The sequence below is a fragment of the Schistocerca nitens genome, chromosome 3, assembly GCF_023898315.1.
Source record: "Schistocerca nitens isolate TAMUIC-IGC-003100 chromosome 3, iqSchNite1.1, whole genome shotgun sequence".
Classification (NCBI taxonomy): Eukaryota; Metazoa; Arthropoda; class Insecta; order Orthoptera; family Acrididae; genus Schistocerca; species Schistocerca nitens.
The window spans coordinates 694,093,935-694,106,627 of NC_064616.1; the positions used below are offsets into that span (position 1 = coordinate 694,093,935).

The following is a 12,693-nucleotide window of genomic DNA, read 5'->3' on the forward strand; positions in this document are numbered from 1 at the left end:
CCACCACCTGTGCACCATAGCTATCGATACTGGGTCCTCTTTTGTGCTTCGTACATACAGGGTGTTTCAAAAATGACCGGTATATTTGAAACGGCAATAAAAACTAAACGAGCAGCGATAGAAATACACCGTTTGTTGCAATATGCGTGGGACAACAGTACATTTTCAGGCGGACAAACTCTCGAAATTACAGTAGTTACAATTTTCAACAACAGATGGCGCTGCAAGTGATGTGAAAGATATAGAAGACAACGCAGTCTGTGGGTGCGCCATTCTGTACGTCGTCTTTCTGCTGTAAGCGTGTGCTGTTCACAACGTGCAAGTGTGCTGTAGACAACATGGTTTATTCCTTAGAACAGAGGATTTTTCTGGTGTTGGAATTCCACCGCCTAGAACACAGTGTCGTTGCAACACGACGAAGTTTTCAACGGAGGTTTAATGTAACCAAAGGACCGAAAAGCGATACAATAAAGGATCTGTTTGAAAAATTTCAACGGACTGGGAACGTGACGGATGAACGTGCTGGAAAGGTAGGGCGACCGCGTACGGCAACCACAGAGGGCAACGCGCAGCTAGTGCAGCAGGTGATCCAACAACGGCCTCGGGTTTCCGTTCGCCGTGTTGCAGCTGCGGTCCAAATGACGCCAACGTCCACGTATCGTCTCATGCGCCAGAGTCTACACCTCTTTCCATACAAAATTCAAACGCGGCAACCCCTCAGTGCCGCTACCATTGCTGCACCAGAGACATTCGCTAACGATATAGTGCACAGGATTGATGACGGCGATATGCATGTGGGCAGCATTTGGTTTACTGACGAAGCTTATTTTTACCTGGACGGCTTCGTCAATAAACAGAACTGGCGCATATGGGGAACCGAAAAGCCCCATGTTGCAGTCCCATCGTCCCTGCATCCTCAAAAAGTACTGGTCTGGGCCGCCATTTCTTCCAAAGGAATCATTGGCCCATTTTTCAGATCCAAAACGATTACTGCATCACGTTATCTGGACATTCTTCATGAATTTGTGGCGGTACAAACTGCCTTAGACGACACTGCGAACACCTCGTGGTTTATGCAAGATGGTGCCCGGCCACATCGCACGGCCGACGTCTTTAATTTCCTGAATGAATATTTTGATGATTGTGTGATTGCTTTGGGCTATCCGAAACATACAGGAGGCGGCGTGGATTGGCCTCCCTATTTGCCAGACATGAACACCTGTGACTTCTTTCTGTGGGGACACTTGAAAGACCAGGTGTACCGCCAGAATCCAGAAACAATTGAACAGCTGAAGCAGTACATCTCATCTGCATGTGAAGCCATTCCGCCAGACACATTGTCAAAGGTTTCGGGTAATTTCATTCAGAGACTACACCATATTATTGCTACGCATGGTGGATATGTGGAAAATATCGTACTATAGAGTTTCCCAGACCGCAGCGCCATCTGTTGTTGAAAATTGTTGTTGAAAATTGTAACTACTGTAATTTCGAAAGTTTGTCTGCCTGAAAATGTACTATTGTCCCAAGCATATTGCAACAAACGGTGTATTTCTATCGCTGCTTGTTTAGTTTTTATTGCCGTTTCAAATATACCGGTCATTTTTGACACACCCTGTATATACAAGGTGCGATTCGCAAGTTACAAGACTGATTCATTTCTGAGTGGTGGAGCGCGCGTGCACCAGTTCTGCCGGGTGGGGGAAGTAGTGGGGGGGGAGGAGGGGGGGGGGGGTTTCAGGGAGCGAAATGACGCTGCGATTAAGTTTTGCATGCAACTGAACAAAACCGCGAGGCCTTTAAGGAAGAAGCCATGTCCCATACAATGGTTTTCATATGGCACAACCGTTTCAAAGATGGCTGCGGGAATGTTGAAGACTATGACCGCTCTGGGAGGCCATCATCAAGCTGAAGTTTCGGTCAAGTTCAACGTGACAGCACTGCCGCAGCCACCCTACAGCCCCGACTTGCCTCCAAGTGACTTTTTCCTCTTCCCCCGAATCAAGACAGGTCAAAAAGGGAAGCGATTCAACTCCATCGACGCCATCCAGCAGGCTTTGACGAAAGCCCTTGACAGAATGACGCCTGAGGCCTTCCAGAAGGGCTACAAACAGTGGAAGATATGTTGACAGTGCTGTGTTGTGTGTTGATGCTGAAGGATCATATTTTGAAGAATTTTAGTCCGCAGTAGGTAAATGTCCAATAAATTTCGAGTTATGAGTTAAGTCTTGGAACTTTTGAATCACACCCTGCATATATGTGCAAGAAGCAGAAATAGGTTTCTTTGCTGACAGCACAAGTTTTATAATTAATCCTAATGGAGTAACTTCAACATTTGAGAATGTAAATATTTTATTGAAAATTAGTAACTGGTTCTCTGCAAATGTACTGTAACTTAATATAAATAAAATAATACATTCAATCCAGGGCTGCACAATGCACACCACACAATTAGAAATAATCAACAAGGATGAATCAGTAAATGCAACCAAATATTCTAAATTCTTAGGTGTTCATACTGATAGAAACCTGAACTGGAAGTCAAATGTTACAGAGCTTCCTAAATCTCAAATCCCTGCAACTTTTGTGTTACAGATATCAAATTTGGAGATGAAAAATCAAAAAGCTGATCGGCTCTGCATTTTTTCATTCACTAATGTCTTATTGTAGCATATTCTGAGGTAACTGAGCTTTGTGGAGGAAAGCATTTGTTGAACAGAAACATGCAATAAGGATAATATGAGGTGTCCACTCCAGAACCTCTTGTAGAGAGCTCATTACAATGTTGGGCATACTGACAACATTCCTGGCAGATTAAAACTGTGTGCCCGACCGAGACTCGAACTCGGGACCTTTGCCTTTCGCGGGCAAGTGCTCTACCATCTGAGCTACCGAAGTACGACTCACGCCCGGTACTCACAGCTTTACTTCTGCCAGTATCTCACCTCCTACCTTCCAAACTTTACAGAAGTTCTCCCCCAGGCTGTGGCTAAGCCATGTCTCCGCTATATCCTTTCTTTCAGGAGTGCTAGTTCTGCAAGGTTCGCAGGAGAACTTCTGTAAAGTTTGGAAGGTAGGAGGCGAGATACTGGCAGAAGTAAAGCTGTGAGTACCGGGCGTGAGTTGTGCTTCGGTAGCTCAGATGGTAGAGCACTTGCCCGCGAAAGGCAAAGGTCCCGAGTTCGAGTCTCGGTCGGGCACACAGTTTTAATCTGCCAGGAAGTTTCATATCAGCGCACACTCCGCTGCAGAGTGAAAATCTCATTCTGGAAATACTGACAACAGCCGAAAGTAAATTTACTGCCTTATAAAGTTTGTAGTCAACAATTAATCACAGTTTGAAAACAATAGTGACATTCAAAAGTATAATACTAGCACAGTAAAGAAAGGAATGAAGTATTCCACCATAAAAGTCTTTGACCACCTACCTGGTGGTGAAAGGAATTAAATACATCACAAAATTAGCTTTATACACAAACTGAAACCATATTTAATTGATAACTACTTCTACTCCACAGAAATATTTCTTAGTTAGTAGCAAAGTGTGGTTAAGAGACAAAGAGTGAGATCAAATATAGTTAAGTATAAATCACTGTATGCACAGCAAAAAGAAACAATACAACAAAACAAACCATTGATTATGAATTATGTAAATGATCAGCAAATTGTCATATTTTCTTCCAGCTGGAAAAGTGTACGCTAACTGTAAAACTGGGCTTTTTTTTTTTTTTTTTTTTTTTTTTTTTACAGCTTTCAAATAAACAACGTTTTGATTTTAAAGTGCTAAGGTTTGTTGCATTAGTTCTGAAGAAAAGGGAATTAAATCAGAATCTGTCAGCTACTAAAAGAGACAGCGAAAGAATAGACTAACTGATACAGAATCTCATGAGGTTTTGCTTTGTAATTTCCAGCCTGGTAGTTGCAGTGTGCATCTTGGCATCAGCATCATCATAACATGGCCACAAATTGTTTTGTCTGTTGTAACTTCTGCATGGTATCTGGTAATCTGAATGGTATCTCGTAAGAATCTGTTTTAATGGTTTGGCAGGAAGTTGTTATCAGGTACAAGACAGAAACTTCAACAAAAAGAAAAATTTGTTTCTGGTACAAAACATTTTGTTGTACACACAGTCAATGACATGGGGAGGAAGATTTTTTCCACAGAAATTGGTTTTTAGTGAAGAAGCCAAGTTTAATGTGTCAAGATGAATTGTCACAAAATATACATTTGTGACAGAAAAATTATCATGTGACAAAGGAATACCACTATTTCCCTAAACTGAATGTGATTTGTGATAGATCTTTGGACATTTTTTTCTTTGTGGGGGCAATCATACTGGTGTGATGTACCTGGACACACTGCAATAATGGTTTATGCCATAATTACGAGTCACCAACTTTTCTATCTCCATGTCCTCTTACTTAATGAGTATGTTGAGTGGGAACCTACTTCAGTTGCTGAACTGCATATAGAGGCTGTTTTAAAAATTTAACAACTACGAAATGGCTTTGTTTTCTATCTGAGAAATGTAACTACAGCCATTTCACAGAATTTTCTGTGACAGCATATACTTCGATTTACTTATCTTTTGACTGCTCTGGACATGTTAACGCACGTGCCTTTGTACCTGCCTCTGTGAGCTCTGATGTGTTTATGCGTGCCACTAGTCCTTCTACCTGGTACTCTGAATGTGTCTACCCGTAGACACGTTCAGAGTACCAGGTAGGAGGACTGGTAAACATGTTCAGAGCACACAGGGACAGGTACAAAGGTGCGCGCGTTAACATGTCCAGAGCAGTTAAATGGTCACAGTAATTTCCAATCTCAAGTTCAATGAACTACTGTTGCCGTTTCTTCTGACTTAATCAATATTGTCAACAACAAATCCCCCAATCGAGTATATGTAAAGGGATGGCAGAGTTGGAATTCTGAAACACCTGAACAACGGCTTATACGAAGTTCACAAACTGAAACTATAAATCTACAATCAATGTAACTGTGTATACATAACACTCCATAACACTGCACAAATTATTAGAATTCCTATACCCCATGAATGGTAGAACGGCAACAGATGCACATTAGTGTTGTTGGTGTTAAGTGTTGTTACCAGGCCTGGTAGGGTATATAAAGGGTGCAAACTGTGTCAGATGTTGAGTCATCACTGTGAAGGATGTGGAGATCCTGCAAAATCATATGAGACAGCATTATCAGCACCTAACAGTGTTTGAAAGGGGCCTTGTTGGTTGAATCATACAATATCCAGATTTGTGGGGCATTTGGATGTGACAGTGGTCCAATGTTGGACTGTATGGGAATGTGAGGGCAAGAATACTGGTCAGCAAGGTTCCAGTCGACCACATTTAACCACCAGGGAGGATCACAGTACTGTGCACCAAGCACACTGTAACCCCTTCATGTCTGTGCCTACAACCCAAGGACAAGTAAGGTCCTCCCGTCATCACACGCCATTGGTCATACACTAGTGGCAACTGGACTAAGGAAATACCATCCTGTGTGTAGGCTGCCATTAACAACATAAACAGCTGTGTGTGGAGTAGAGCACTGATAGGCAAGCATGGATTGCTGATGAATGGCAGTGCACTGTGTTCAGCAATGAATTGCAGTACTGCTCTACCATCATCGGCGAGTATGGCGGCGCCCCAGGACAGTGTCCCATTCTTCCGTTGTTTTGGAGTGTAAAGTAGTATTAACCTGGAGTCATGGTGTGGGCAGCCATTGAGTATGACTTCAGGTCACGCCTGATAGTTGCTCTCATGCAACAGTATCGTGGTGACATTTTTCAGCAAGATAATGGCAAGAGTCTCTATGAACTGTCTGTCTGACACTGAGATACCCCTGTGGCCAGCAAGACCCTCACATCAGTACATGATTGAACATGCAGCTCAAACATCAACTCCATCTGAGTGCTAGTTGCCTGGATATTAAGGACCATTTAGATGTATGATAGCTTCTGTCAGGAAATGATATAATGGCTTTATAACACTCTTCCCCCCCCCCCCCCCCAAATCAGTGGATGCATTTAGGCCAGAGGGAAAGCAACATGGTACTGAAAGTGGATCAAATTCTATTTGAATTTTACTTGATTTTGCAAAAACTGAAGTAATATCACAAAACCTCTCACCCCATTAAGTGTTATTTCATTTCCTCCTCCCCCTCTGTGTGTTTCCCTTTTTTGTCAGGCAGTGTATAATACCTGAAGGAGAAATGATGTACACTATCCTTCAGTTATCTTCATTGAGGTACAGAAAGGAGTAAGGCATTCAGCAATAAAAGTCTTTAACCCCGTAACTAGTGGTGTGAATAGTGTGACAGATAATAATAAAAAATTTTCAAACACAAAATCATAACATGACTTCAATTTCAAAAATTTTTTAAAGGCAATCACGTAAAATGTCAGCATATAGCTATATTTTGAGATGAGAAACTTTGTTACATGAACATACTACATTCTAATGTGAGATTACAATTGTAGTCCACAAGACATGCAACTAACTCAATACTATAAAAATGGTTTTCTTTGTACCTGGAGTCATCCTGCAAAGCATCAGTTATTTCCTTAATATCAGCCTGTGTTATCGTTCCAGTAGGTGCAATGCTTTTGAAGTGGTAAAATAAATCTGCATGTTCCAACAGTAGTTCCTATAATTAGATAAATACAGAACATGTACACGTGACACAACAAATATATAAATTTTAAATTTAAACCTTCACAGACATACCTGGAAATTGTGCTTTGCCTTCTCCACAATTTCTTTTTGGTGCTGATCATATATTTGTTGGCGATCTTGTTCAGACAGAGCCTCAAAACATTCTCGACCCATAAAAAGCACCTGGACCTCTGATAAAAGTTTACCTGGAGTGACATAACCTGTGTCCTCAAGTAACTGCTTGAACTGCTTCTTCCACCTGCCGAACAGATGACACAATCAGCATCTGTGGTTTTCCTTGAACTCTTGCCTCAACCATTACAAACAAATACTCCTATTAGACAAAGGCCCAAATCTGCACCAGCTAAGGCCTCAGATAAGAAAAATATTCAGCATTTGAGCAAGCAATTTCGGAAAACCAGAGAAAGCCTACAGAATGGAAAATAAGGAATGAAATTCGATAACATAAGAACATATCTATAATGTTTCTACACCTACATTTCACACACTACAAGGAAAGGAGTGCAGCAGTGTGAAAAATATTATACGTGGCAATTCATACACAGTAAGTAGAAGGAAGGAAGGTCAGAGTTTAACAGAAGCAACCGAAGAAGCAGTGGCTACGTAAATTTCATGTATAACAGGCAGTCAAATGGAAATAAGACAGATGGAAAAAGTAAATAAACTGTTCATTTTTTCACAGTAATCACCATACCTTTAATAGATTTATCCACTGTGAGACAAGATGGTAAATGCCCTCGCAGAACAATGTTTGTGGTTGCCTGTGGGACGATGACTGTGCCCAGGCATGTACCTCTTTGTCCGAAGCAAATCAATGTCCAAAAATGTCTTCTTCAGGGCTCCAAAAATATGAAAATTGCATAGGGAGAGATTGGCACTATATGGAGGATGTTTAAGGGCTTCCCAGTGAAACTTCTTCAGTGCAGTCGAAACAATCTAGGCAACAAGTGGGCGGGCATTCGCCTGCCACTGAATGATGTCCCCCATCAACATTCCTGCATGTTTGGACCTGAACGCATGTTACAGTTTTTGCAAAGTGACCATGTACCACTGTGAGTTAATTGTGGCATCATCTTCCAGAAAGTCAATGAGCAGTGGGCTCTTGCAGACAAAGAAAAAGGCCACCACAACTTTCCTGGAGGTGGCATGCCTGTTGTTTCAACAACGCTGCAGACATTTCACTGGGAGTCCCAATCTGTCCCCATGTGATGTCTACATTTTTAGAGCCCTGAAATAAGACATTCATGGCTGTCAATTTGCTTTGGACGAAGAAGTGCACACCTAGCTACAATCATGGATCCATATATGACTGGAAACATTTTTCCATGAAGGCACTGACCATCTTGTCTCACAGTGGGTTAAATGTATTAACTGTTATGGTGATTACTTTTGAAATATTACGCAATTTACTTAGCTTTTTTCATATGTCTCATTTTCATTTGACTGTCCCTTATACAAACAAACTGTAGTCGGACCCTGATCCAACAACCATTAATTCCAGGTTTGTTTACAGATCACAGCTAAAATATCCCTGAAATGTGGCTTTTTCTATAAGTGAAGCAATTTTTTGCCATTTCTAAATGCCTGCTTGATTCTCAGTACCACTTCTACTTGGTAAGTGTGGATCTATTGTCACACACATATTACAAAGCACTGTTTGTAAGAAATTTTCAACACAGTTAGATACGCAAGAACAAAGCCCAACTTTGTCTTATTTTATGCACAGAGGCCAGATTCATAAATCATTCCAACATAATTAACCAATGGGAAAGAAAAGCAGGGTGGAAGATCAACAGCAGAAATTCTGACTTTAACTGCTGTATCAGAAAAATGTTTTTGTGACAACAACAAGCAATCATCATCCTACTTACAAACAAAGGGTTTGCAGTATTAAAGTTGTCCTAAGCCAGCAAGAGGAGCTGTGAAAGTATACTCTTGCAAGATCTACACACATAAAAAATAGCTGCTTGAAGCCATTATTAAAACAAGAAATCCTGGACAAAGAATGACATTTCAATCAACAGAGCTTCTTACAGTTTAATAACAGTGCACATTTACATCTCCTACATTCCTCACAATTCAAAAGGCAGTTTTCTCATACAATTCCATAGTTTCCAAGCTCCCGTAGCATATAACTTCAGTCTTGGTGAGTCATCAGCAAGTCAAGTCTCTCTCAGGCACAAAGCTTGGTTACAACAACAGTTTGCTCTTTGAAAAAACTGTTAACTGCTGTTTTAGGTTTATGTGAACTCAAAAGAGTTACCAGAAGTTCACTGGTACAGGTGCACTGATATCATCTGTTTTCTGGACCCAAGTTGAGCAGAGATACCAAAACTTCCTTCAATAACTCACCAATTTCAGTAAAATTTAATTCCCGTTATCCCTCTATATAACACAAGCTGCCTCCCAAGATGACAGACAATATTTTGCATGAGTCCTTTAAGATTCTATGTTCACAGCAAAGTTACCAATAAAAAATGGCATCTGCAGCATTTGTGTGTAAGTAGTGTGACTCATGTCAAAAGACAATTACCACTTTACCAAACCCAAATATGGTATCTTAATTTTTGCATCATACATTTTAATCTGGCAGAAATGTTGTGCTCATTCATCAGGACTGCAATCTATATCATTTGTGTTACCAAATGTCCAAAATCCTTTCAGAAACACTTGCTAACTCCATTCTTTTAACCAACTTTCATTTTGTGGATATTCCATTTAATCTGACAGTTGCCAATTTATTCATAGAGCATTACAAAAGACATGTGCTAGACATAGCACATTGTAAACCTGAGGTACAGCACAAGTACATAGATACCGTATTTACTCGAATCTAAGCCGCACTCGAATCTAAGCCGCACCTGAAAAATGAGACTCAAAATCAAGGAAAAAAAAATTTTCCCGAATCTAAGCCGCACCTGAAATTTGAGACTCTAAATTCAAGGGGAGAGAAAAGTTTTAGGCCGCATCTCCAAATCGGAACAAAGTTGGTCCATTGTAATATGAGACACAATTTAGGTCGAATGAATGACGATACAGCTACAGTAGTTTGGTTCGAGTCATAACCTTAGCAGTTAAGCTTTACCAGGTAGCCATTGCTATGCGACAGGCGCTCCGTCCATATTTGTACGGGTACCCTCCCTTTTTCACTTGCTTCGTCTGGTTTGAATTGATTGCTTACTTTTCTTTGATCTGATAAGCGCCGTTTTCTTTGTTATAGGTGTTTACGTCACTCTAAGCTGAAAATGCATTACTGTACTGTGTCATGCATTGTTTGTCGCATTCTGATAGTGCGTGTTTAAGGCCTGTCGTGGCTCGCAGTATGGCTTGCTTTTGTGCGCACTACCGCCGCTTACAATTAAAAAAAAAAAAAAAAAAGAGAGGAATCGTCTCATTAGCGAAACAATGGCAAGAGACTGCAATTTGTTGTTACTTACACTGCTGCTTTCTTTGATAATGAACAACAAGAACCAAATAATACACTGCGTATGATAGAAGATGTTCTGAACGAGAGTTTAGCGAAAAATTTTCTCCGTTTGAAAATCTTTGCAGACACCTCTTTATTACATTACATTCTGCACAGAAATTAGAGTCATCTTAGATTTAAAAATCTAGTCAATTGCTGTGCTTCATTTCTGACTGTATCACTATTAGGCATAAGAATAATACGAATATAAACATGACATGACATGTATATTCTTCCGCGTTTGCTGTTGTCTCACTCTAGTTTCGTAGTTTATTAGGCAGATATGATTTAAATGAGAGAGCAGCAAACACATAACAATACATGGCAAAATGTTTATATTCTTATTATTCTTATGGTGAAGAGAATACTGCATGTGATTCACAACTCATAGAAGTTCCTATTAGCAACCATCTCTTCTCACAGGTAGGAAAAAATTCAGAACGTAGAGTTGGCCATATTGACAAACATCCCAAACAGTCTTGCCAGTCGGATTTTCGTAGTACATTGAAATGCTGCTACATTCGAAGATGAACAATACGTAATTTGTATTTACTTCGTTGGATAATGTATGAAAATGCAGTGGTCGAAACTCGGGGCGGAGAAAAAAAGCTTGTCTTCCAACTTTTTTTTTTTTAATTTATTTACTGATGCAGAGGATTTAGTGCCAGTATTTATCTTTGTGCCTACAAAGCATGTCTGTGTAGCGCTACATATAATTGACGGCATAAGTTAGTTGTGGCGGCACCCACCAACATTTTTCAGAACTTCCGCTTGCTTTGCACTCGATTCTAAGCCGCAGGCGGTTTTTTGGATTACAAAAACTGGAAAAAAGTGCGGCTTAGATTCGGGTAAATACGGACTTTCACTGTTTGGAGCCACAGTGAGGAACAACTCGATGATATTTTAATGCATCTGAAAATCCTTCATGCCAACACTAAATTTACTACGGAAGTAGAAAAAGATAAATAGCTACCAATTCTAGATGTAGTGGCTATGAAGAAAGGTGAAAACTTTGGCCACAGCATGTACTCAAAACTGACACATACAGTTGGGGAACTGCACAAACTTCTAAACCATTACCAGGCCAGAAAAGAGGACAACTTATATGCTCGTAATTTGTGCAAGACAAATATGTGAGCCACAGCACCTCAGATGTGAGACGCAACACCTGGAATGCATTACAAAGAACAATGGATACTTCACTAGTTATATAAGACCAGACATGGGGAAAGTAGACACGTCAGAAGCAGAAATGTTTGGTACAGCCCATCTGCCATACATCTGCAGGGAGATAAACAGAACTAGAAACATGGTGTAAAGATGATCTAAATTGACCAAGAAAACCAGAGAATGTCTCAGATTGGCCTACTAACAATGTCAGGAGTAAACCACAAATTGTGTACCTGTGGAAAAGTCAATGTTGGAATCAAGATGATCCATCAATACTAGGATCATCGAACATAAATGGTATTGCAAACTGGGAAAGATGGAAAGATTGGCCATGGAGGAGCAGGTGCTGTGTGAAACTGACAACATAACAAAATTGGTTGACACACAGGTTCTTGCTGTGGAGGAGAGCTATCATGCCCATTTGTTCAGGAAAACCATTGAAATGCATAAATATGACAAGAAAGGAGAAAGCCTCAAGATAAACAGATCCTGGATCCCTGTGCTGCAAATAACAATGGAGGAGTTACAGCAATAATGACTGAGCAGGTGTCCCTCATAGACATTAGTATGCGGAGTACATGTAATCCCAAGCCATGGGATCGAACCGAGTTCTGCCACCACCCATGGAGTGTGAATACTTGAGAATGCCAGCCACTTGTGCTGGAGAAATGTCAGAAAAATCATTGAACAAATGTCAGCCAAAGATTCTTTCCCAATCTTAGAGAATCTTTCACATTCTTGACAATTTTGAAAGTTGACTACCAAGGACAAAGAGCAAACAGATGGTTTGTGAATATATACACTGTCTATGCTGGTGCTGGGCAAATCAGCTTGCAGTACTAAATACACAGTTTTGTCTAGAATTAGCCTTGAAGAACAAAAAACATAATCTTAATGACAGATTTAAAAAACCAATATTCTGTTTTTGTTGAAGGCATCACCTTTCAAGATGGAGAAAGATTTAGATAAAGCTGAGGAAAATATGTTAGCAATGTACATTGCTCACTCACAATCCCATCTCAATCCATAAACATGATTTTGTGTGTGCAAGTTACATCTTAAATACATTTCATATATGTTATTGCTACCACATAACTCTTCTTTCTACTCTCACCTTCAAGCAGTTTAAAAAAGTTGAGAAAGGTGTTTCATTTGATGTTAAAAGGATGTCTATGCATTATCAGTGAGGAATATTTACCTTCCCAAAGAATAAGGTGATATGTTTCATTATTTTAAAAGAGCATCTTGAAAGACAGTAAACTTATGTACTGCTAGGTAATAGTTTTAAGAAATTTAGTTTCATTTATCCAGTGATTATATTCAATTTTTTTTTCAAAAGATGAAAAACAGACTTGATTTACGTA

General features: G+C 40.1%; 1 protein-coding gene across 6 annotated transcripts in view; it reads right to left on the reverse strand.

Moving 5' to 3' along the window:
* The window catches only part of LOC126248661 (rho GTPase-activating protein 190), a 325,162-nt gene that overhangs the window by 234,438 nt on the left and 78,031 nt on the right, over window positions 1–12,693 (reverse strand). For all 6 annotated transcript variants that reach the window (XM_049949876.1, XM_049949875.1, XM_049949878.1 and 3 more), the window contains 2 exons: window positions 6,745–6,931; window positions 6,549–6,664 (listed from right to left, as the gene is read on the reverse strand). In XM_049949876.1, coding sequence (XP_049805833.1) covers window positions 6,549–6,664; window positions 6,745–6,931 — 303 coding nt within the window. The remainder of the gene's footprint in view (window positions 1–6,548; window positions 6,665–6,744; window positions 6,932–12,693) is intronic.